This window comes from Poecile atricapillus, chromosome 2 (assembly GCF_030490865.1).
Source record: "Poecile atricapillus isolate bPoeAtr1 chromosome 2, bPoeAtr1.hap1, whole genome shotgun sequence".
NCBI classification, from domain to species: Eukaryota; Metazoa; Chordata; class Aves; order Passeriformes; family Paridae; genus Poecile; species Poecile atricapillus.
In genome coordinates, this window is record NC_081250.1 from 50,500,992 (window position 1) to 50,528,058 (window position 27,067).

The following is a 27,067-nucleotide window of genomic DNA, read 5'->3' on the forward strand; positions in this document are numbered from 1 at the left end:
AAAATGCTGTAGTCCTTCATACAGCATTTAAAAGACTCAGTATAATATTTCAAGTTCACACATCACTAAGATAATGAGGTGACTTTGTTACTGCTGCTTTGATTTAGGTGAATTGAAACATTTAATTTCTCAAGCAAAGAAAGTATTCCTTTTTTTTTCAAACACACAAAATGCAATCTTTATGTCAAAGGGAAATTTAAACAAGCAAAAATTTCGTGAATGTTAAACCTTTATCACACAAAAAACCAGTCAAGACGACTTTGGTTGGCTCATGATAGGCATAATGAAATGGTTACTGAACTTAAAAAAGCTAATAATTTATAGATTATCAAATTTCACATGTGCATAATATTGAATAAAATTAATGCATCCAAATCAAAATATCTGTTCAAATTAAACTCATGGAATATTTTCTAGGCTTAAACAGTAGTCTTTAAAGGCACAGCACAGAATGCAAAAGAAAGATATTAGAGGGTATGGCTAGATTAGCAAAAGCTGATTCACCTCTTCAGTTACAACCATTTCACAACAATACAGCAATGGGGGAAGCAAAGCCGCCCTACACTGATATGCAACACAATCATATTAGCATCTGTCCTTCCCATTAGATCAACATGGTTTAGATATCACAGAATATCCTGAGTTGGAAGGGACCCACAAGGATCAGAAAGTCCAACTCCAGGCCCTGGCACAGGACACCCCAAGAGTTGCACCATGTGCCTGAGAGCATTGTCCAAACACTTCTTGAGCTCTGTCAGGCTGGTGCTGTGACCACTTCCCTGGGGAGCCTGTTCCAGTGCCCAACCACCCTTTGGGGAAGAACCTTTTTCTAATATCCAAACCTCCCCTGACACAACTTCAGGCCATTCCCTCAGGTCCTGTCACTGGTCACCACAGAGCAGAGATCAGTGCCTGCCCCTCCTCTTTTCTCACAAGGAAAGTTGTAACAGCAGTGAGGTCTCCCCTCAGTCTCCTCCAGGCTGAACAGACCAAATGACCTCAGCTGCTCTTCAATCACTTCCTCTCAAGGCCCTTCACCGTCTTTGTTGCCCTTTGGATGCTCTCTAATTGCTTAATCTATTTTTTATATTGAAATGACCAAAAATGCTCTTCTTTAAACCACTAGTGGTATTTTCCTTCTAGAATCATAAGGAAAGCAGAATGGGAAGATTAATCTATGATAACAACACATGATGCAAAAACTCTGATGTCTCTCTCAAATAATATGATAACACTACAGCCTCTTTTCAAAGTTTCTATCTTTTCCCCTAAGAGAAATTAAATCCTGGTTTCTGGGTTTAGTTCTTCAAATCTCACCTTTGCATCTCTTCTTCCTCTAAGTATAAACCTTAGTCATATTGGGGTTTAGGATACTTTTCCTTTTTTTTTTTTTTTTTTAAAAGCCTTAGCTTGTTCTTCAAGAATTAGTTGGCCAATCTTAGCCCAAAGGGACTCTCAAAAGCTGTTAGTTATTTTCAAGACTACAGGGTTGGAATAGAACTGCTGATGCACTGGTATAATCACCAGTAAAGAGAGGGATATGATGCATTTAGAGATGTGCTTCTTTTCTGGCAGGGGAATTGCTTAGTGCTTTTGACATTGCTTAATCTTCTAATAATCATATGGTAACAATTTTAGATATTGTCTATCTTTCTGAAAAGCAAATATACACCAAAAATAGAATTTCATCTTCTAGATTCAAGAAAAACAAAAGGACAGAGCTAATTAAAAGCAAAGACAGTCTTACTGAACGGTTTTTAGTCATGCAAACTCTGGAAAAGGATCCTCATTGTTGTAGCACAGGCTGCAAATGACAATATTTTTCCTACTGCAAAAGATATCAGCAAAACACAGGAGGAATGCACCCTGTAAGGAAACATCTGTGCATAGATCACTTGCAAAGGGAGAATTTTTTCCTATTCTGGCAGTGACATTGTAACACATCTGCTCTGATGGAAGTAGAACAAAATTGAAGGATAGGAATGCACCATGAAAAAATATGTGAATATAGACTGTACCTGGTAAACACAGAAGTATAAGCACCAGTGATTGTTAAAAAGCTTGTTTTCCTTCAGCATTTGCAGTATTGGAACAGCTGTGGTGATGAAAGGACGTAAGGACAACAAAATCCATATGCAACGATAATAATTTTCATAAAGTGATAAAATTAGAGAATTGGACACAATTTGAGGATTAGAGCTTGAAGAATGGATTCATCTTGAATTTTTGCATCTTTTGTTTGTTTGTTTTTCTCAAATTAACCAGATGTTCTAATTTGAAATATGAATATATAAACAAGTAAAGGAAGGGATGTTCTGGCTTTGTCAAGCAGCCTATTTCTGGTATTATCACAGCAAATCCCTGGTACTAACCCTAAAGTTCCTATTCCTCATGAGTCTGCTGAAGGAGAGAACAGCAGATCATCCAAGCAGTCTCTGATCTCATCTCTGTCACCAGCTGAGCTGGATTTCTCCTGTGGCAAACCTCCTCTCTCTGCCTAATGTGATGGGATAGCTAATTAAACAGGACTATTAGCTGATGCAGTGACGTTTCCACACAGAATTTCCTCAAATCTAGAATATAGTTCTGTTCAAAGTTCATTCAGACCTCATTATTTTCTAACGGAACATAAAGAAGTGTGGAGTTCAGAATGGAAGTTTATAGAAATCACAGTTATTCTATCACTTCAATAAAAAGTCTTTTGCTTACTAATGTATCATTATTAGCATATTTAACATAAATTTTAGTCAAAGCCACAATTCATTCAGATGATAAATATTATTTGATTTTCCCAGAAGTTTGATGAAATTGTTGGCTATTTGGCTGCAGATTTCTAATTTTGCTTTACATGTGTAATCGGACTTCAGCAGAAAACAGGAGTTAAATATTATATGGACAATGTAACACTTTCTATGCTTAAAGAATAATATCAGTTCTTAAAAATAATAAAAAAAAATTGATGAAAAGCTGACTAAAAGTATTGTTCTAGCTCTAAATAATGCTAAAAAATGCAAATTATAATTTGTGTTTAGCCAAAATATGAACACCTAATTTTACCCAGCACTGGATTTACATTTCCTTTGCTTAAACTTTTTTTTTAAGAGTATATAAATAATTTATATTGTAAAGATGTATGTAAAAATATGTTAATGGATTAGTTTTTAATGAGCTGTTGAGAACTAGTATGCTTGTCTATTTGAGATGTTTACTCTTAGGAATATGTTGAGTGGGATAGTAATCCCCAACATGTATTTTGTAGTTAAAAAAGAAGTGAAACAAGTCTGAGGTAATAGAAAGATTTCCATTTAATTTTTCTGAACCTCTTAGGAGTTTGTGCAAGCCCATGCTTGTTCACACCAGCTCTTTTCAGACAGGACATAAGAGATTATATGCTGTATTGCGCCTGTAAATGAAATCCAATCTAATGAATCAGTCTACTGTGCAAGCAGGAATATTTTTCAGAAACAGTAAAAACCAAATTAAAAGGTAATTTCAAAGAGTTTCTAATGGGAAACTGTTTTGAGATGCAAAAAGACACTTCTTGAACATTAATTAAAAAAAAAAAAAATTAAGTCGCCTACGACACAGTAAGTACTGGAACATTTAGAAGCAACATGAGTCATGATCCACCTCTCCCTGATAACAGTGTTATCTAGCAGCTGGCTGCACTGTGCAGTGCTCTGTGGAATGGATCTGCTGCTCCCTAAGGAAAAGCTGCCTATCACTTTTGTTATGATGACCTGACACATATAAATTATGGGATGGTAACAACATTAAAAATATATTTATTTTTAAATATTCCCCACTATTTATGGGAACATGATCTATCTATTACTGGTTAATAACACTTAATGGACACTACTATTTATAGAAACATGATCTATCACAGTTTATTTGCAAACCAATAGAGGTTAACCTATATGGCTGCTCTTCAGCTACCTGTAGCACTAAAGAGAATTTCAGTCCCACCTGCACCCATCTCTACATTCCAGAAAATAAATGTGTAAATCAATGTAGTAAATATGGGTGAAAAGGTCCGCTGTTTTATTTCTTACCTAGAGAAAGAGAGTAATTTGTAGTGCTGAGTTATTACAAAGAAATCCTGCTAAACTTTATCTCATTGTTAAAAATGCAGAAAATGTATATGAACTTGACAAACATCGATTTTAGTCTTTTCAATATTCTTCTTAGAAATAAGAAGGAAATTAAAAGGAGCAAAGAAGCAGAAACATGCTGAAGATTCCAGACAGAGGAGAACTACATTTTCTGGGCAGAAAATAAAAGTAATGGTAAAAAAACTTAAATATATAGAGTAGATAAAAATATGGATTTTAATGACCCGTATGCCCACAGAGGCGAAAAGATACAGTATGTGACAAAAGATCAATGGATGTTCATATTTTAAGACCTTGCTAACTGGACTGGGTAGAAGAGATAAAAGAATTTATGCAAGGGAAGGAAAATCTGGCCCAAAAGATAGGAAGCCCAGTCTGGCAAGAAAATTGAGGCTAGTGAAAAGGTCTGTAAGCAGCACATAGCACATATTGCTTGCTGAGCTGCAAATAGTATTTCTGAGGAAATGTGCTTAAGTAATTATACTAGGCTTTGTTTGGGTTTGGGGCTGTTTTGTTGTTATAATTTTTTTTTCCACAAGTACTAATCATCAGTGAATAAAAGTAAGACACTAATGCACTACGAGCAAGTGGGCAAACTTGACAGAATTTGACTCTAAGTTTAACTCGGCATTGTAACAAGAAATCCAAACAGTTATGCTGCAAGATGAGTTTGCCAAGAAGAAAAAGGATAAGGACCAGCATAATATTTCTTTTTGTATCGCAGTTGTGAATTCAGTTCTGCAGGAACACACATTTTTACATTCAACACTTGATGGGACCCCTTCTGGCTGCTACAATCTGGACCCACCAGAGCATTACTGTTGTACCTGTTCTGCTCTATTCTTCTGAATTATAGTCTAAAGTGATCCATGGCCAGTTTATATCCCTTTATTACTATCCCAATAATTATCCTTAATCTTAAAATGGTGTTATACCCCCCCCTGATAGCTACACTACTGAAGTGCTTCCAGAAAATTAATACTTTTTCAAATTTATTTATGCTTGTGAAATCACCCATGTTGTTAAAATTAATATGTGTCTGTATTTTCAGATCTCTTCTCTTTAGTTCCCCTAACACTGTTTTGGTTGGTTTAACTCTACATATATAAAATGAAGAAGATGAAAAGCAAAATACTATGAATGGAAAAAAATATGGAGAATTGCATGTTAGACTAAGGTGTGGTCCACAAATGAATTAAAAAATAGATCTGAGTAAGTAAGAAATTAGATACAAATAATGATTAGAGAGATTTTTAGGGGAAAGTGGGCAGTCAAGAGTCATCAAAAACCATTAAGGATAAAATGTGTAAGAGGCTTATTTTTTTATGGCTTGGAAATAAAAAAAATTATAAATTTACTCACTATTGGTGATCTATTAAAACCACTGCACAATGTATTGTTCATAAAAATGCTGAATGTTGTATTCCCAGTCTGAGTACTCACACTAAAGAAAGACTACCAAAAAATTCAAGAATATATGACTTCCACAGAGCATGTCCTGAACCAAGGATGTTCCAGCTATTCTAGCATCTGAATCTGCAAGAAGTATGACACAGAAAACTGTGATGAAGAGAAAAGTACATCAAGACTGTAAGTTTAGGGAGTGCTATTTATAACTTCATGCATGTTTTTAGAAGAACAGGTTTCTTATAATTGCCTGAAACCAATTTATCTTTTCAATCTTTGGACAACTCTGACTGACAATTGTAAGTTCTTTCCCTCCTCATAGCTTATTTATAAAAAAAATATGACAACTTGCTGTTCTGTAATACATTTGAGTCAAACACAGAACACCTATCAGTTTTGGACCAGTGCATCCTTACTTTAGACACTGAAGACATGGCAGCACTTCAGCCAAAGGTACTTTTGTATGTCATACATTCATCCACAAAAGACATGAGACTGCTAGAGCACTACTCATCAGTGTAACACATCATGAAGCTCAGTGTGGAATACAAAAAATTATCCCTCAACTTTGGTAGGGAATACAGTCAGGACATTTGCCTATACTTAATCTATCATTCCTATATCATTCCAGTATTCCCATAAGACACTGATAGAAGCACACAGGTAATAATGTAATGTACTCCTTACTTTGGGTAAGGAAAGCTGCCGCTATCAAGCAGCAACAAACCGAAATAAAACATTCCACATCAGCCTTTTTGTGAGGACACACAACTTCACTCTTATCTACAAAGAGATACTGTGATTCTCCTCATGCCATCTTCCTCCACTGCTCTCCACAAATATTTTCTCATGCTGTTCCCTGCTGCTGAAGGAAATAGGATTCCTTTCAGCTTTGCCTTCCAAAGGAAACTCCTTCCTCATGTTAGGTCTGTAATATACAGCTCTTGCAGAATGCTGGGTACATTATCTGGCCTCTGTTACCCACAGCTAGTTGCCTGAATAACCCTTTTCTTCGTGTTTTCTGAGGCATAATCTTCTTCTCACTTACTTTGCCTTTTGAAGAGTAAGGAACCAGCAGTGGAAAAGGTAAGTTTCTCTGGAAACAGTAGCAGAGACATGTGGTTCTTATTCCTCCCAGTTCTCACAGCAGACAACAATTCATGCCACTGACTTGTGCTTTTATCATACCTTAATGAATCTTAGGCCTTACTGAAGGACACAAGTCCTGGAGAAAAGTGATTACAAGATGATCTCATCTACTACTAAAACAAAATATACTGGAAAAAAAAAAAAACATCATAAGCTGTTGAGTTCTCAGAAGCTCAAAGGACATGAAAAGTCTTAAAACCAGTTTCAACCTAAAAGGCCATTCACAATGTGCAAGGACTGGGCTCATGATTTTTTAAAACATCCTTTTGTGCTCCTAATATTGTTTCATAGGACGCTCAGTTACAGGCACAGATTTTTATAATTGAAGAATGTATTCTATTAATGTCATTACATTCATAAGGTTTGCACAACATTCTGTGACTTTTCCTTCCTGTCAGCTTCATAAAAATTCTGAGGATCTAGATAATTTCTCTACCACACAGGCAGCTGGAATATTGAGCCTGAAGGGTTACCAGCTTGTGGATAAACTCATCTTGTACCTTCACAACCAAACTAGGAAGGAGCTGAAGCTTTAAACACAATTTATTAGACTTTGCTTTGGCTCCTTTCATATTCCCCCACCTTCTCCATATGCTTTGCTTGAGTAATCACTTGGGTTTTCCTGATTTGTTGCCAAACTGACTCAGAAGAATGACATTATGTCAGGCTTCAGATGATGGATGAAGTAGAAATGCAAAAAAAGGTGCTAAACAGTGAGTATTTTGTTAAAGCCCACTAAAAACCAAACGGTGTTTTCAGATATTCACATTCATAAGACAGGTTTTCAATTAATGTCGTTCCCGTTTGTCTGCACGTTTGTACATTGCAAGAGCCTGCATGTCAAAATAAGAATAATTTGATTATGCTGGTGCTTTTTGATATATTAGTTAATTACAACACAATAATATATAACAATGATCAGTTTGTGAAAAGCAAATTAATTATTCTCTTAGGATTGTTTTTCAAAGTGCAATATGTTTCTCATAATGATAAATAATAATGATGAACCTCTGCATTTAATTTATTTATTTAGACTAAATATTTGATTCTAAAGGATAAAATTTAGTAAAACCCAAAAAATATTCTGTCTGCTTGAGGAGATAGATATAGCAAACCCATCAGATTTGCCTACATTATGCATATGGTATGTGGCTTTTTCCATCATAGTTACTGTTCCAAAAATAATTTTAAAGACTGATTATGGTGGCATGGGACAAGAAATGTAACTCAGCATATTTTCAATGAGAAAACAACTTCTTAATGTTTGCTTTTACAACATTAAAATTTGATTAAGGTCATTCCTAATTTAAAAAAAAAATCCAACAAACTCAGCAAATCTTTTTAATGTCCTTCGACAGCACAAAACATTTTACCAATGCTGAAATACATAATGATGAGCGAAACACTTACCCAGAACCATGTCCCATTTCTAAGTAGGATGGTGTATCATGCATTATTCCCACACTAATTTTATTAGTACCACAGAATTTGAAGTCATCCATTCATTGAGCCATAAGGAATAAAATTGCCAGACCTCTGGAATTTTTTTTCACTTTCCCCAAACAAGAGGAGAAAGGAAAAGAATAAATTCTTATAAACCTTCTGCAGAGCTACAGCTCTTCCACACTTTTTGTTTCAGGAGCTTGAATGACAAAGAAAGGTATCAAGGGATCCTGCTTGCTTTGATATTGATTTTAAAGTAAATGGGGTGCACATGGTAAGGGCTGTGTCCATATACATATATGAGGGCTTGGGCGCCCTTAGGGTAATTTAACTCTTGGAGGGCTTGAACAGACTAAGAACAAGAGAAAATTGCAGAGTTTTCTTTTAACATAAGAGCATTTATATCTATAGAAACCAAGAGATTTATTCCAGTATATTGTTATCTTGTATAATGTCCTCAATGGCCCTTGCAGGCTTGACAGTTTAGTGCCAATGATATCTTTTCCTGCAAGTACTAAAATACTGCTGCTCCTCCCTTTTGGAGTGGGACAGGTGAGAGTCCTGACTCATGAGTGACATGTGGCATTTCCTTGTAACCTGCCAGACAGTCTCTGAAGAGTACAGGTGGTAGAACTCGGTTGGATTTCATCTACTAGTCATCTACCCTGGACAGTGACCACCTTTTAAAATGTACTATTAATAGAACTCCTGTCATAAACAAAAAAAATAAAATATTAGTTTAATGAATCTGTGACACTCTGAATAAAAATACACAATATTTCAAACTCCTGTTTAATCTGAAATGAATAACAGCTTCTATTTTTGCTGCTTGGCTACAGGAACATCAGTAAGACTCAACCAGTCAGAGCATGTACATCTTTTTCTATTGAATATCACTAATTTACATGCAGAAAAAAAAATATATATATATATTGAGGTAGCAGTACTTCCAGTTCCAAATTAACTTCCATAATAAATATAATCAGATTGTAAAGAGACTAGAACTGCAGATCTTAGTCAAATTTTATACCTCCAACCAGCTCTTTGCAATGCAAAAACTTCAAATACTGTGAAATAAAGTTTTAAGTTGACAGGCTAAATCTCAAAGGATCAAATGATAACAAGTAAGGTTCTGGAGAAGGGCTTTCTGATCCCTCTTGTCACTCCCCCTCACCTGCCTTTTACATTAAATGAATATGGAATGAACTGAAAATAGAACTTCCAGAGGCAGGCAGTGAGTCCTGACAGTGCTGACAAGCACCAGACAGGCGTCATTGACATGGTGTGAGCTGCTGTGAATACTCAGAGGAAAGGACCTTGCACGTTCTTGGACCTTTTGCTGCTGTGCTTAGATAATCTGAAGAGTAACTTTCAAATAACTGGGTTTTTTTTTAAAAAAAAGGTGTATTGCAAAGCCTTTTGTCAAATTCAAATTCTCATTTGATTTAATTCGGCCTGGGATTTTGACTGATTTTGACTTCAGGACTGGAAGTGTCAGCACCACAGCCTTTCTGGGCTCTTAAGTACAATGCACAAATTTCAACTGTTTCCAGTGTGAACAGAGGTTACATGGCAGCTATCAAAGACCTCAACAACTCAAAATAACATAATACCAGTTTCCTATGACACTGGAGTGGTTTGGAGTGGAGACAAGATGTTATTTTGGGCTTCTGTATATGCTAAGTGTATAAACCATTACACACAATGGTCAAAAAATTGATCTACTGCAATATTTCATACCCCATTGTTAATTCAGGGTGTCAGTGTAATCAGAACTTTAAGTCAATAAATTTTCATGTTTGCTTATGATTATGGATATTTAAATTCCAGGATAAACTTAACGGATGACAAAACCAGATCTGAGTTACAAGTTTTGATCCAAGCTAAACTTGAACTATTGAATATGATTTCTTTCCACTCAGTTCTGTTATAGCAATGTCAATGAGACCCAGAAAATTAAGAATGTTATTTAAGAATACAATTTCTTTTAAATTATAAATAATGCAAGGGCACGTTCTTAATATTACACCTACTACAGTTTGCTCATCACTTTTATGACAATGCATATCCATTTATTTCAATCAATATCAAAAGAAAATTAATTTCAGAGAAACTATTAATAGTATTAAATAATTCTTCTTTACAACACTTGGGCAAAATAAATGAACATACAAATGTCTTTTCCATAGATTATAAAAGTTTATAAAAGTTTTGTAGAATTTGAATTTACTTTAAGGAACAAACTACATGTTTAATATAGTTATTGTTTGAAAAGAAAAAAAGATAAAAGGCAAAAAAAGAAAAAATCCACTATTGTTGAGCTAGAACTGTATAATTCCTTTTCCCACTTGTACCTTTATATTCAGTGTAGATGCTGAAATTGTTCTGAGGACATATTCTAAGAGCATCGTATTGGAACTTAGACTACTTGCATAAAAATAACACATTTTAAAAGATAAAAACAGTTAAGCTGTTCTCTTCACTTGTTTATACACAGGAAATGCTTGTACATTAGCAAAGCTTATTTTCTCTGCATATTTGTCAATGAGAATTTAGCACCATATGTGAGGAAACTTCTAAAGAAGCTGTAGTAACTAAGGAGTAAGTAGCACATCTGTGTTAACAAACCAAAGCAGAATAAAAGATTCCATAAAGAATCAGTAAAATCAGGAAGTAGTAAACTAGCACATTTCTTCCTAACTTCTTGCAGAGCTACCAGTATAAGATATAAAACAAATATAATATTGTACACACACATACAAACATATAAATATATATATATATATATGTATACCTATATATATAAGCATGTTTGCAAAAAATTTTATCCGGCCTTAAGTCATCTTCCAACCTCTGTCTGCTCCAGTGTACAGTTATGTGATACACCTAACATCTTTTTCCTTGGTACAGCCCTTTTCTGCTCACTCTTAGAAATAATGATTGAGTACCAGTAGCACAAAGTAAGACATGAAAATCCTGGGAAAAAAATCCTGCTTGAGAAAATCCAAATATTTCCACAAACCTGCTGCATTCCCTTATCATATGACTGCTCAATGGCCTACCACTTGGGAAAATCCTGGTAACATTGGCTCTGATTCATGATTACAGGAATGGCAGGGAGACATAATATTGAAAATGCCTGATGAAGTCCAAAAAATGTAATGGCCAATCTGTCTTTCTGCCAAAAAAGAACTTAAGATGTGGTATCCAGCTGCAGAGCACCTGGAGCAACAGGTGAGAGCAGTGTCTGCTTAGGATGATGTAAATGGATTTTTCTTATTGAATGCTAATATTACAGATATTTGATACTTCTATATGGGTTTTTTTGTCATTATTTAAAAGTACAAAACCTTGTTCTTATTATGAAATAGCCTTGTGGAAACTAATAACCTGTAACACTGATCAGAGATTCCTGACATGGGGAAGAAGTAACACTCAAAATGCTAATCCGGTTGAATGGTATATGGGACAGGCTGGACTATAATGCTTCTAGTAAAATAATTATTTATTATGAGTAGAAAAATTAGCTAATAGTATTAACATAATGTTATTATAATCCTTACTTTCAGTAAAAAATGTAACTCTAAAATGGCACACCTATGAAGCTAAAAAAAGTTTCCCAAAGATAACAGCCTGCTGTAGTAAACATTTTATTAAAAGAAAGATGAAACAGATATCATATTGATAACAGCATTTTCTTGCAAAAAAAAAAAAAAATCAGAAAAGAACACTTCATACTGTACTGCTCAAAGCTAGAAAGAAAAAGATAGAAAAGGTAAGTGCATTCTTAGTGCTCCAAGTTTGTTCAATAGAAATGTAACTTAGGGTCATCCTGCCAAAGAAAAATGAAATGTTTTAGTAATTTATTTGGGTTGTTTTGTGGTTTGTTTTTTTTTTGCTTGTTTTTACAGGGTGCAGCCAATAAAACATCATCTCTCTCTCTCTCTGTAGACAGATACATGTGTATATACATATATATTTATATACTTATATATAAATAAGTTTCACAGGAACCTGGGAAGGTAAAGAAGGCAGAGCTATGTTGTGCTCATTTCTGTGCCTTTGAAAGATGCTTTAGAAGATGAAGATCATTCCCCTGGGACAAGATATTCTTGCTTAGCATACAGCAAATCTTTATCACACAGCAAATTTGATGAACCATCACTTGTTTCCAATGCTATGGAAACCAGCCTAAACCTCCCAAAGATCCCACCACATTATTCTTTCCCAGATTCAATACAGCCAAGAATATCGGCCCTGTGCTGCAAATTCCAGAACCCAGAGACATGGCATTAGCTATTACGGTGTTCACAGGTAATTATTTAAGTACCAACAGCAGAATGTTAAGAATGTTATTTTCTCCTGCTAGAAATCTCCTGCTACTGCTCTGGGAAAGTTGATTCCAATTGGCAGTTTGTTTTAATGTATGTGTGAAGATGCAAAAAATGAGCTGTTACAAAAGCTACAGAAGGTCAACCAATGAAAACCTTATGCTTGAGGGCATGCAATATAATGTTCCACTACTTTGAATCTGCAAAAAGAAAGCAAAGTTTATTTCGTATTTTAAAATAATGAATCCCTCAAATTCATTGTACATTTGTACGTTACTTGGAAAAGACATAGGGGAAGTCATGACTCTAAACATATTTTTCTTTAGTAAGGAAAAACTCTTTGAAGGATATGAGTAGAACTTTGTTCACTTCTAAGTGAAACAGTGTATGTGTGGATACTGGTTACTGCTATAATAAACTGTATTTTACAGTGGCTGCCTCACAGTAAGAGAATGGAGATTTTTTTTTCTCCCTATCAAATATATAAACTTAATGAGTAAGCTTTTTAAAGATAATATCATCTTCCATTCAGCTTACAGAAACCAAACTACTTTGGTTGCTCTGTTTCACCTCAGTGCTCGTGTGATGCTGTTTCAGCAACATTTGGAAATGAAAACAAACAATGTGAAAAAATGCCTGAAGGGACTCACCATCTTTTACAAGAACAGAGTAAAGGCAGAGCTAGCAACGTACAACTAGAAAATGTTTTTTTCCCAAAGTCAATTTTTGCAGCAGAGTTACCGCTTCCATGAAAAAAATAGACAATGCAGACTATTCTTGATGCCATTTCAAGAAAGTACTTTGATAGAAATTGCTTCTAGTTCTGTCAATGTCAGTAGAAAATGCCAAAGTGCCAAAATACACACCACAGTTGTGCATGACTGTGCTAACCAAAAAAAACCCAGTGAGGGCCAAGCTGACTTACAAGAGCTGCATTACTTGTGTGAAAAACAGAATTAATCCTTTGGGAAAGATGCCATTCTGTGTCATTGAAGCAAGCCTGGAGGTCAGCACAAGCAACATGAATTTACAATGGCATGACTGAAAACAGAATCTTTCCTCTAGCACTTAAGTTTTATGCAGCATAAAATATGTATGAATGCTTGACAACTTTTCCTTTCATTATATACAAAAGTGACTTTCTCTTCTCTCTAAAATAACACTGTCAAACCGAGAGGGACTGCCAGAAACCTGTCACAGATAATTATCTATTTTCCAGGTTCCTGAATAGCAATGAAAAAGAAGATATTGAGTGTCAGTTCCCAGCACATAAATTAAAGTTCCGTGCCGGTAATTAGGTCATGTTTCCCCCTGAAAAAGAATCGTGTTTAATATTACAGTGAATTTTAATTATTTTCTTGTAAGTAATAGGCTAGAGATGTTGTGAACACCTACTTGAGGATTAGTGATAAATTAGATTAAAAATTAAAAATTGGAAAAACTCAAGTTACTTGCAAGGACATTTGCTCTAGAAAGACTATTCCTGGTTTTATTCAAAGTGCAAATGCTGCAAATGCTGACTTTAAAAGTAAAGAAAATTCTTTCTTTTCCTTGCATTTGGATAAGATGGAAAGGTGAAAAGAGCATTTGCTGGTTTAATTTACATAGTTGATAGCTTCATACCACAGTGTTGTGCACATTGCTTGAAGATTCTGTACCATACTTGTAACATAGTATATGTTCAAGACCTTTGATCTCCCAGTCTGTCTCTAAACGGTTATCTAAGTTTACAGAAACTGAATATCCTGAATATCTAACTGGAGACTGAGTCTACAATATTTTTTATTCTCCCCTCTCTTTTTGTTTTAAAACCATAACAATTGCTTTTTTACACCAGCAAGGTTTTATGCCCACCTAAGATTTTTCTAAAACAACAAACTTTGAGTAAATGAGGTGGTGGCAGACAATTTTTCCAAATCTGAGAACTTTCCCTTTGTTTCTACATCTGTAAGCCAACTCCCATTTTTCACCCTCTCGGCTGTAGTTTCTTATGGTAGGATGTGTCTGTACCATCTTTGTAGCCAGTCCCAAGGAATGATCCTTTTCTGACACCACTATATAGCATGTGGAGGTGTTTCTGGACCAGCGCCCTCGCCCTGGGACTTCATCCTGTTGATCCAGATGCCCACATTGTGAAAGCACCGTGCAACACTGACAGCTCCTGCCTGTCCTGTCATTAGCATTACATGGACACAGCTACGGCAGCCTCGTCACAACAACTTGGCTCTCCCCCTGACCCTCCATGTCCTCTCTGACTCTAAAAATGTGCATCTCTTCTTAAAGTGCTAAATATTAATAATGTTACCTCCTCATAACCTGTGATTTTTGCACTGTTTAAGCGGTGACATCCAGAATATGTTGTATGTGCAGAAGGAGGAAGGGCAGGAGGGATGGAAGGAAGGGGCATAAGAATCTGTAGGAGGACGAACTCTAGCAGAGATGTGTTGGAGGACAAGCCAGGCTGGCAGAGTAAGAACTGTTTTGTCCATACTGTCTATTGTAATAGGCAGACTCCAGAACAGTCTAACTACTGAACTATTCCTGGATCTCAGTGCTGATTGTGGAGAAACTATTGATCCTGTAGGAAGATGATATCCTAGAAATTATGCTGCCTGTGTCCAATGGGGGCAGTTATAGCAACAGGACCTTGAGATGAAACAAGGAGCACCCTGGGTCTCCTGAATACATTCAAATGGTTTTTTTTTTACCAAATAATGATCTGTGAACTTCTAGCTAGTTGTAGTTGGCAAATCAGCTGAGTAAACTCTCTGACTGACACATGGCTGTATGCATAATGTTTTATATACATATGTACAGTGCCTGTTACTTATACTATTGATTAAAAAGTGACTGCATTCCTTTTACCTTCTGCTACTCCACTTACTCATAGCCAGTCACAGAACATCATAACTGCCAAACTAAATAGGCTGTAGAAGGATATATTTAAGTCATTAAAAATGGTTAATCATATGCTGGGTTATCACGCGATGTGCTTAGTCAACTACTTTGCTCTCAAATAGAAGAGAAGTAAAAAAAAACACTTCAAATAGATTTTGTACTATTTCTCACTAGTTGGCAGTAAAAATTAAATCTGCTACAAGGTAAACTAAAGAGTTAAGACAGCATGATATCCAATAACATTTCTCCAGTAATACTAACACCTACAGAAGAATATACAGGAACCACTACATACTGTCATTAACAGCAACACATGTTTTTCCACAATTAGGAAATGTAAATGGGGCTGGAAGGTATTTGTACCATTGCTGAAAGACCTGGCTGACTCTATTATGTGGTTGCCATCATGTTGCCATCTATGACAAACCTTGATCAGCATAGCTGTGGGAATCCTGGAAATGGGCTTTCTCCAAGAACTACCCTTATGAAGGAAGAGGCAGAGATGGCAGACTAGTATACTGGGGGAAAGAATATCATATTTTGGCTACGTAGTCTTTCTGATATTAGAAAACATTCCTTTCATTTCCCTTTATATAATATGAATACTTTGTGGTGTTCTGGGAATACTGCTGTTGGGTTGTACATAAACACAACAAATATAACTATAGCTCCATGCTCTATTGTATCCTTTTGTTTATTTCTTTATTATAATCTAAAAACAAAGTAATAATGGAAAAAAAAAGCCTCCTGCATGTTCATTTTTATCAGTACATGTAAATCCTGGAAGACTTAAAAATGTAGACTTAAGTATATTTAATAGTGTCTGTTCCAACAACACCATCTTTCTGATCCAAGAGGTAATGCTGGTTTTAAATGAGCATCCTTGGCTTGATAAAGCAATCTTTAGAGACAAGTCTCTTCATGCTCTTTTGCATACGACAAAAATATGCAAACAGAGAATCCACAGAAGTGAAAATCTATGTTCTTAAGGTAACTGCAAAATACTGGGCACCTCTGTAGCATTCAGAGCTAAGAGGCTTATCTTCCATTCATCAAAGTCAAAACCAAAATTTTCACACTTGACTAGAACCAAACTAGCAATAACTGATGCAGGTGTAGTAAGAAAAGACAACACGGAAAGCAACAAAAATTGAGTCCACTTCCTGTCAAACTTACTGAATTAAAAAAGTAGGGTATGTTTCCAGTTAGTTCTGTCCAGATCTACTCATGTAAATTACACTCCTAGCAGGAAATTAGAATTATCATTTAACGACTGACTATTTCAGAGTTTTTGTCCTGAAAGAAATTCAATGCAACAAAGTGAGTGTTCAAATAGTAATTGTAAAAAGCCTTATCTCATCTTTCATGCAAAAATAGTGATCAGCAAAGGTCTCATCTAAATCTGTTCAACAGCCCAGAGGAAATGAGACCAAAACAAGTAAACTGAACTTCAGCCTCCTGTATAAATTGAGAAAGTTTATCAAAGAGAACACCCTAGTTTATTGATTCTTGGCGTCCTCCATCCTTGCAAAGTGTCAGTGCAAACAATAAAGAATTCCATTGTTCTCAGGGAAATATCTGAAAAAGGTACCATTTATACTTTACAAGGAATAGCTTGTGCTTTTTAGGCAACTCCAGTGAAAATCAGTGAGTGATGAAGCAGAATTCACAAACCCCTGAACTAAACTCATCAGTTTTCTTAGACAAAGAAAGCCTGCAATCAGGAACTCTATTTCTTGATCTGATTGGTTTGAGTCTACTGTACTGAGATGCTAAACCAGACTACAAGGAAAATGTCATAAAAATAACCATAACTACTACAAGTATTTCTGTGTCTCCTTTCTGTGAAACTCAAATTCATGAATGCCTATTCATGTAGCAGCATTCAGTGCTTAAGGTCAATAGCCAAAAAATATACAGAGAGAAAAGGAGGGACAAACCTGGCTATCTGTGAACATTCTAAGTTTCTAATATTGAGACTTGTCTGATGCTAAGTCATCATTCTGTCTTTCATGGACACAATTTCTGTCTCTCATCTCATGATGACAAGTGCCTCAGGGGGATCTGCCTCCACTTACTAGCATTCAGTGTATAACCTACTACCAGTAATTTGAGAAAGACCTGGTGGGAAATGTTATCTTCGCACCAGAAGTGCACTTGTGCTCTGTGTATACACATTCCCTATTTAAACCTTCATTTAACCACCAAAGCAAAAATACTTCTTATAAAGTGCCCCAGGGAATTGTCACTAGAAGAGCACCACTTTAGATCTGTCAGACAGAGACATTTTATTACCTGAAGGATGCTATCTTAACCCAAGGTCTAAAATATAAATGAACTGCAATTCAGATGACTTGAGATCTAGCAGAAAGACAGAAGGGTGGAAAGCTTCCCAGGGATTCCACAGGGAGAAGGATGATTTATTTAATACAGATAAATATGACAAAAAGATATCCATATCCCAACTTTTAATAAGTTTATGCTTGACAGGAGGAACTGAACTAAAGTCTTGAGCAGCAGCTAATACAAGATGTTAACTAATAGATTTGGAGGAGGAAAAAAAAGCAGATGAATTCAAGTTTAAGACAGGAGATTTTAGACACTGAAAATTTCTCTGTTTCTTATAGGCTGAAGGATATTATGTCCTTTTTGTAATGACTTATCATCTGTACTGTAGGGTAAAATCCAAGGGATCTTCATGGACCATCTAGCATTTAAGTAGAGCAGAGAATGCTTAGATACGAAAGGTCAAAACTGCCAATGAAAAGATGAGTGAGAAAATAAACAGAGGATAAATCAAGAGATTATTTTAGAATCTGCCATCATGAAAACCCAGCCTTTTCTCAAGAGGCAAAGATGTTCTATACTGAAACAGGGATTTGGGGTTTGCTTTAAAAATGTGTTGCAAAGCCATTAGATGACTCCTCAGGAGTGTTGTTTTATACGTTACTATTGTTTCATTGAGCTAAGCAATACTCTCTGTGTTTTTTAATGTAACCCATTTTTTCCCCATGTTGAAAGCTTCAGAAAAGTTTGGTTTCATTAGGAAGGAATTTGGGTTAAGTTGCTGAAGCAGGTAGATAAAACTAAGTGGAAGAAGAGGAGGCAACAGGGACACAGGCTGTGGCTTAACCCTGCACTGAACTGCATTTGCATATGGCTTTGGGAAAAGTTTCGTAAAAAGTTTTTATAGCCAGGATACACCTGGGAGTATGACATTTTTAAGCTGCTGATTTTTCTGTGCTCTAGAAAGAAGACATTAGCTTGTTGAAACTTATAAATAAATACAACTTCATCAACAACTTATTCTAATTTCCAAGATTACAAATATTGAGTAGGTTCTTAGTATGTATTCAAACTAAATTACTTTTAAACCGCAGCAGAATATCACAATCCATTAATATGCAAAACTATATTGGAATCTGCTTTCAGAAAGCTCTAAAATCATGATCACATCTTTCTTCCGTCTTGTCAGCCTAGCATTTCTTCCATCAATCCCTTGTGTAAATCCAACAATTTCTAGGAAGTTTGCCTGAATCTCATAATGACAAAACCAAGAATTTAGTCCAAAGCTATACAGAGCAGTAAAGATTTATCTCTTCACTGTTTTCTGAGATTCTCTCCTATTATTAATCCCTATGCTAGGCCATACACAATTGTAAAGATATTAATCAAAGTTTACTTTGCAGAGAAAAAGTCAATAGGATGTTTAGCTCTTGATTTATACACAAGCTTTAAGTATTTCACCTGTATAATTCTGCACAGTCAGTACCTTATTTCCTCTAATTAAATCTTTATTTCAGCTCTCCGTGGGCCTGATTTTCCTCTTACTAACAGCAAGTTTATTAATATAACTCTCATCAATCAAATGCACATTTTAATGAGATTAATGTAAGAAAAAAGCAAAATCAAAGTTATTGACTTTGTACAAGATTTTACCAGACTGTTTACAGCTGAGCAGTGCTTACTGGATGCTTAACAGAATGCTGGGTAGGGCAGGGATTTTATTACTGTTTAGAAACCCGTTTTGAAAGTATAATTGGCAAGATGATGAAAAAAAGAAAATAATTTGCTCAGGAAGACAGTCAGGCAGTAAGTCTAACTACAAGGGCTAATCGTCTTTGTCCTTCCCATATGTAATACAAACAAAGTTCATGTGCATATTAATGTAAAATACTCTGTTACACTCAGCATTTTGTTATGGGCATCAGAGTGTAAACCTTACTAACACAGTAAAACATTTATTACTTTTTTTTACCAGCTCTTTATTGCCTCTACCATTTGCCTCTCTGAAACCAAGGACAGGTCATGGACTAGTCATTTGGTCACCGTCAAACAACTTACAGCCACGTCATTTAAAACCTGAAATTCTGATTTTCCAGGTCAACACAAAAGTCTGTTGCTTTCTAATTGTAACACAAAAATCATACATACAATATACTACAATATATATAATCATTCCTGATTCTTTCCAACCCATGTAAAATAAATATAAAATGTTCATCATATGGATAGATTTAATTATCAGATGTATAGAGCTGAGCTGTGGTTTGAAAGTGACTGAAGGCATGAAAGGAGCACCAAGGTAAACAGTATCTAACGTAATCAAAGAAGAAAATAAAATGTAATTTGCCAAAACCAGAAGTGATCTATAGAAAATTTTCTAGAAACTGCTAGATGGATGCAGTTTCTAGAAAACTTCTAGAAACTGCTGGATGTGGATATCAACTGTGCTTTTTTAAACGTAGTAACAACAAAATGAGAGAGGTAACTAAGGCACGACAGACAGTAGGAATTTCTCATGCTAAAGGTAATTTTGAACCCCAAACAATAAGTGAAGAAGCTTCAGACACACAAGGCCATTTAATAATTATAAAATATTATTTTTCTTTTACATATTTCAAGAATAAAGTAGTGGGATGACTTATCCTGCCATTAAAGATGAAGGAAATTGATCAAGACACCGAGGGAATTGAATGGAGAATTGAATACAGTGAAATCTCCAGCAGGTAGGACAGGCAGTAGAATAAATGAAGGAACAATTAAGTGCCTTTTTGAAGACAAAAGAATAACATGAAATGAGACTCTAGCTGGGATCTGCTAACACTGTGAAAGAATGATCCCTGAGAAAAACTGAACAGACAGCAGGGAAGGATCTCTGAGAGACAAAGAAAACTGCTAAGAACGAACTGCCTGATGGCAGCTCTCAATTTCTCTGATTTTAAATGCTAAGCAATGTTGGCTTCAGGATTCCAATGAATCACCTACTATTATCCAAATGTTTTCCCACAGCATGCTATGTAACCCCTCATGATCACTGCATTTACACAGAAGTTAAATGTTTTGCATTCCTGCTTTTTATTTGATCATTCTAGTGTTGCATCCCTTCATTCACTGCACTTCTATGCATAATTATTTCATTTCTACTTTTGCAAAGTGTCATCAAAATATATAAAATTGCAGCTGCCTTTCTCTCCTTAAAAAAATGCTCACATGAATTAGGTATGAAAGTTCTGTCAAGTCAACAAGGAAAACTTTTTCTCCTACTGTCTGATTCCTCCTTGTCATCAAGAAGCACTTCATAAAGCAGTAGTTAGGTAAGGAGGTTAGCAGTGGCCAGCTACCAGTGAAAAATGTGGGAAATAAACTGTATTTGAAAAATTGGGAGGCTAGACTCTCCTGTTTTTCCTGAAATCTGTGCCTGTTAAACTACAGCTCCCTGCGTCAGTACATGCAACTTTAAGGTATTCAAAGAAAATTTTCACAAAAACCCAGACAAACCAGAACTGAGTTCCATATAAGTACCTTAACTGCAGTGCTGTGAAGGAATAAGACTCTTCCATTTGCTTCACATCAGCTTACAGCTCTCTCATGGGAGTCCTCCCAGTCAGTGCAGCTACTGCTTCTATAACCAGCATTATGCTGTGACCCAGAACAACATACTGATGCTCCCGTGTTAATGTGAGAACTGACATTAAAGCTGCTAATGTAAGAAAGTCTATAAATTATGAGAAGCATATAGAATAAATACTAAGAGACTTTAACTTGCTCTTGGAAAAATATACCATTACAGGTGATAGGCAGAAATACAACAAATATGAAACCCAAACCAGATTTGCATTGAGGCTGTGGTTTTAATTAGTCTAATATTTTGTGATAACCAGTCTGCAATCCTCCCAGTAGAGTCTATTAATACGCTATAGCACTATTCATATCCTACACATGCAGAAGGCTGCACACTTGACTATGAGAAATTCTCCTTTGTCAGCTGTTAAAAATAGCCAGTGAAAAAACTGTGCACCTTTTATCAATAGGACCACAACAGTCAGAAATCTTTGTGCCAAAGGCTGACCATTTTGACTTCTAGAAAACCCAGTAGGTTTATATCATGGCATCTGTTAATTCCCTGCAGAAGAAGGGAAAAAGAAGTTTGCTATGATATTTACTGTACAGCGCCATTCTTTCTGCAGCCTTACCCGTCAGATACCATATTTTCCTTTTCTATGTTCACATACACAATTAATTACAAGGGCAATGAAATGCCTGTTGAAACAAAATAACAATGATGTATTGAAATAAGTCTAAGTTTTTGTGGGGTAGCTATACAGATCTAAAAAATCCAGACAAATAATTATGGTATGAATGGATTTCCTTTTTTATGAGAGATCCCCTAATTACTTGAAATTATGAAGAACAACTTAATTATAAGACTACACCTAGAATAAAAAAATCCCAAAACCCACTTACCTGATGAGATGTCTATCCGGTTCTTCTTTACTTGGGTGACGTTGATGTGGACACTGACTTTGCCCTCATTTATGTCAATCTCAACATTCCCCAGCTCATCTGCAAAGTTGCTGAAGAGAAGAAGTCCATTTGGGTTCCAGGTCCGGAAGAGGAAACTGACTGAGAACAGATCCTGGCTTGGACGACCAGGAACCTCAAGGTAACTGGTGGCATTGAAAAAGACAGGCACTGTATGTGGCTCCACACAAGAAAAACTTAAATTTCCCTAAGTAAAACACACACACACAAAAAAAAAAAAAAAAAAAGAAAAAAAGAAAAAAAGAAAAAAAAAAAAGAAAAAAAAAAAGAAAATAAGAAGAAAAAAAAAAAAAGAGAAAGAAAAAAGAAAAATGGTAAAATTCCACTAAGTTCATAGCTACCTCTATGAAAGTATTCTAGATTTAATTTAGCCTAGAGACTACTGTGATCAATGCACACTGCATTTAAAGATGTGCTATTAATGTTATCATCATTGTTATTATTATAATAGTTACCAATTTTTCTGGTTTTTTCTAACATTGGCCCCATTGTATTTTGTAGTGTACATACACAAATAACAGACAGCTGGCCCTGAAGAGCTGTAGTCTAAGAGCAAGATTAGATGAAAGCATTAATATTTCTAGTTAAGAGATAAAGAAATTAATCACAGATAAACTTGGGCTTGTCTGTGGTCCCCATAGAAACACAACAGTATAAAAAATGAGTGCAGATTTCCAAACACCCTGATATCAAGGTGTCAATCAATATAATACACGATGTTCCAAAATAATGATGTATAATACCAGAACAGTCAGCCTCTCTGTTATGTTTTCAACTAAATGATACTACATATGCTAATATTTCAATTCAAGAAGCAGGAGGATTTGGAGTAGCTGATCATGAACAACACTTAATATTTTTGGATAGTAAGTAATTTTGTCTGTAAAAGAAACTGCAGTTTCTACACTGTAAAATATTATTCTTCAGGACATTGACAAAAGATCCAGTCAACTTTGTTGATCTACAAGGCTTTAAAATGTACCCCTAAACAGGAGTAGAATTAGGGACATGAATTTTTCTCTCTGGTTCTCATGTAGTTTCTCACAGCAAAAGACCAAACTGGTAGATATTACCATTTGGTAATATTGGTAGGGTATTACCTTTTTTTACCCCTTAGAGATCATACTTTGTGGAAATCTATTTCCAGAATTAACTTATTACTGCATGAATGCAAATATAACAGGAAAATATCCTCTGCTGAATTCCTGTAATATGTGGCAAAATGAATCCTGTCCTATGGTAAGGCATTCTCATGCACTGTTGCAGGTGGAAATTATGTGGCAATTTTAGTTTTATTTGGGAAGAAGGAATTTTATCTGATACAGTACAGAAATTATTGCTAAAATCAAGATAGAAATTCCTCTCATATTTATCTGTACATTAAAAAAATATTAAGGCATGAACAACATTTTTGGAGGTACACTACACAGATGTTTGGAGATGTGGTCCATTTAAGCAGTGTTCAGCATCCCAGTAAAATTCAGTCATCATCAGTATTGCATAATTATTTTTAAATTCCATATTAGTGAATTCCTGATTTAGGTTTTTATGTCACATTTCTGTATTCATAGTGTATAAATGCATCTGACAGTTCATCTTGAGGGAAAGTAGAGAATCTGGAAGCAAGATAGGAACTCTGTGTCAGAAGATGTGTAGGAGGAAGGACCTAAGTAAATTTTTCTAAGAACTAATTATATTCAATTGGAGATGACAAATGACATCAATAAGCAAGTTTTAGCACTCATTTGCCAATGTCCAAACCCATCACATTTTAAAAGAACATCACATCAGAGAACAGTTTATCTGTATTGTAGTGAGATAAAGCTGGCCTGGCAGATTCAGCTTCCTATATTGGATTTCCAGGTAAAAAACCAAATGATTAAAAATAATATTTTCTTGAGCACTAGGATGAATACTTTGATTACTCTGCATAACAAACTCTTTTTCCTGCAGAACATCGGAGGTATTGTAGAGGTTGTACAGAGTCTACCTCTAAAGGCCAGTAGAATTCGTAGTACATATACTGTCAAGTTGGCAGCCTTTGTGATCAATTAAGGAACACTGATGTTTCCAGTAATCTGGAATTAGACATTTCTTTAAAGTGATCTCCTAGATTTGTTATTAAATTTTATGATAAAATCTCAGCATTGCAAGTCACATTATTTTCCTGTGCCCAAGGTCCATGGATTAAAAAAAATATAAATCCAAGGAATTAGGGAAAACTAGCTGACACAACTAAAGACAGCTTTTAGATAACAGTGTGATGAGAGAAATTACAGCTACTTTATGAGTAAAGACTAAAGACTTCCCTGTTAAGGTGCTTGTCAATTCTGGGATTTTTTTTTGTGGTTTTGCTTTGCTTTTTTTTTGGTTTGGTTTTTTTGGGGATGGTAAGTCTTAAAAGTTACCTAGAGATTTTTAATTTTACATTTTTAACCAACTAAGCATGAAATCAAAATAGTTAACTCATTTGTTTGAGTAGTTTTAATCTAAACATTTCCAAGTTTGCTAAAGAATACCTGTGATTAAATCACAGCTTTTACGTACAGTAAAAAACGGTGGAGAGTGTCTGAAATACTCTCTGTAACCCTTGGCTATCATTCTCAGTGTAATGGTCACCCTATGCATAAAAACAACTTCTGTTCCATAGTTAAGGCAGTCCTGCATAGACACAGAAGGCTGCATCATTTTTTGAGACATGTCATCCACAGTTCAGTCCCAGATACCAATTAAGTGGTGCTCAAAGAGCATTCTGTTAGGCTTCTTAAGAGTTTCTTTTGCTGCCTTGTTACCAAGATGAGCTAACAATTTCCTCGTTACAAGGAGGCTTTTATATCCAATTGACAGTCTCCTGTCATCCTGATGTTTTGGATACTTGCATGTAGAACACCTATTAATGTTAATGGCACTGAATGCATCCAAATCCTTCTTCACATCAGTGAATGTGTTTCCTACGAACAGGCTAGCTGCATTAAAAATTTCTTGAGAAAGTAACATGTAATTCTAATTTCCCTGCTAGTTAGCATTTTCCCTACTGAGCTGTTCAGATTAATATGAACTGGATTATTGATCCCTTCTATGACTGGAGTTCACAAGATGACTCCTCTTTTAAGTACAGCCCATCTTATACAGATTGCTCACTAGTTCTAGGTCAAGGGTTCGAGTTAATCTGCAGCTTGTCTCTGTAATAGCTTCTTCATTTTTCAAAGAGAATGAGATCGTTTTTTGTAGCTTCTGACTTGCTGAATAGTTTTCTGGGCAATGACATCTGGAAGTCAAATATATACTGTGTCTTTATATTGCAACTCCAGGACTTATTAGAGAATTTTTCATACTACATTGACAGGGAAAAGGTAAAAACAACTTAATTTGTGTAGCTTGAGCTGTGCACTGTGGTCTCTCATCTATATGGCAAATTAGATTAATGTTTACTTACAAATCAATTTTGTCTATCCACATTCAAACATAATCCCTTGTGTAAAATACTACTGTAAATATCTTTCCCAATTAAAAGACCTACTGGCTGAATAGGAAGCTCCCGAAAGACAGGTAATAAGTTTATTAAGACTATACTACCTGTTAAATCAGGATGGATCATACACTGTGGGCAATTAGTACACTAATGCCATCTTAAATATCACAAAAGAACCAAAACAATTTTTCACCTTTACCTTCTGAATCTAAATCAAATATGTTCCTAAAGTCAGCATTGGACTTTATTTAAATTTGAAATACTTTTAATTTGTCTTTTCATCCTTACTCTTCAACAAAGCAAAAGGTGCTTGGTGGTGCTTTTTTGTTCATAACATCTATGCATATGAAATATAATTTTTTAAAATTTAATTTTGTTAAAAAAAAAATAAAGATCATCTTCTTATCATCTCTGATCTTCTGTGCCTCTTCATTTATATAATTAATTTGTCAAGTCCCTTTCACTGCATGACTTCCGAAATTCAACTGTCTTCATCCAGGAATATTATTTTCTTTTGTTTCACATCCCTTTAAAATCCTTCTTTTCTCTGATTTTATCCTTTCTTGGTAATATTTCTCATGACTATGCTGATTGCTTGTGTTCAGCCTCATTATATGGTGTGCCTCATCATTAATGCCTCATTTTAAGACAATACTCTGTCTGGGGGAAGGTGTGTGTCTTCTGTTCTGTGTTTGTACAGAATCTCCTACAATGGAGCTTTGATCCCTGCTGGATTGCTTGAGTGCCATCATCATAAACATGCTTAGCAACAACAATAGCTTCAAGAAAGTATATTTCTCTTGCTAAATCAAGCTAAAAACTAGGAGAAAAAATGTTTTTGTAAAAAAACATAAAAATCCATGTTGATTTAGAGTAAAATTGATTTTGCTTTTGAAGAGCAGAAGCAATTCAAGTATTTCTACTGAAAACAAAGGTCACTTCTATTTTTCTAGTCATTCTCAGAATTGGAAATCAACAGAACCATCAAATTAAACTGGTGTATCACCTCTTGATGTGGCACAAGTACTGCAAGAGCTTCTTGTGGGGATTTTGCTTTCATTTATGGGCAACAGAATTTTAAAAGTAAAGAAACAAAGAAAGAAACAACCAGGAACATGATTTTTCAGAGACTTTACATGTCTGCTGGCTATATCACACTTCTGAGAGGCTAGGACTTTAAAGGATAGGATTTGTACTACAGGAACTTCTTAAGCAACACTTCTGTTCAGAAAGAAGCTTTAAGAATATGTCCTACTAACTTGCAGTGGACTTGACTGAAGAAAATGGAAATATTGCTCCTGTACAAAGATTCTTTTTTAAATCAGGAATTAATCTTTCAAAATCACGTTAAAGCTGAAAAAGCCCTGCAGGAAGGAAATTTCATGCACTTATGAAAAAAAAATTAAAAATTTGAAAGTTTCAGGAGT

The 27,067-nt window shown here is 35.3% G+C and overlaps 1 protein-coding gene across 1 annotated transcript in view; it reads right to left on the minus strand.

Annotated features, from left to right (window-relative positions):
- The window catches only part of CNTNAP2 (contactin associated protein 2), a 1,026,949-nt gene that overhangs the window by 495,181 nt on the left and 504,701 nt on the right, over positions 1-27,067 (minus strand). The window contains exon 8 of the mRNA XM_058833182.1: positions 22,091-22,355. Within this exon, the coding sequence (XP_058689165.1) occupies positions 22,091-22,355 (265 nt within the window). The remainder of the gene's footprint in view (positions 1-22,090; positions 22,356-27,067) is intronic.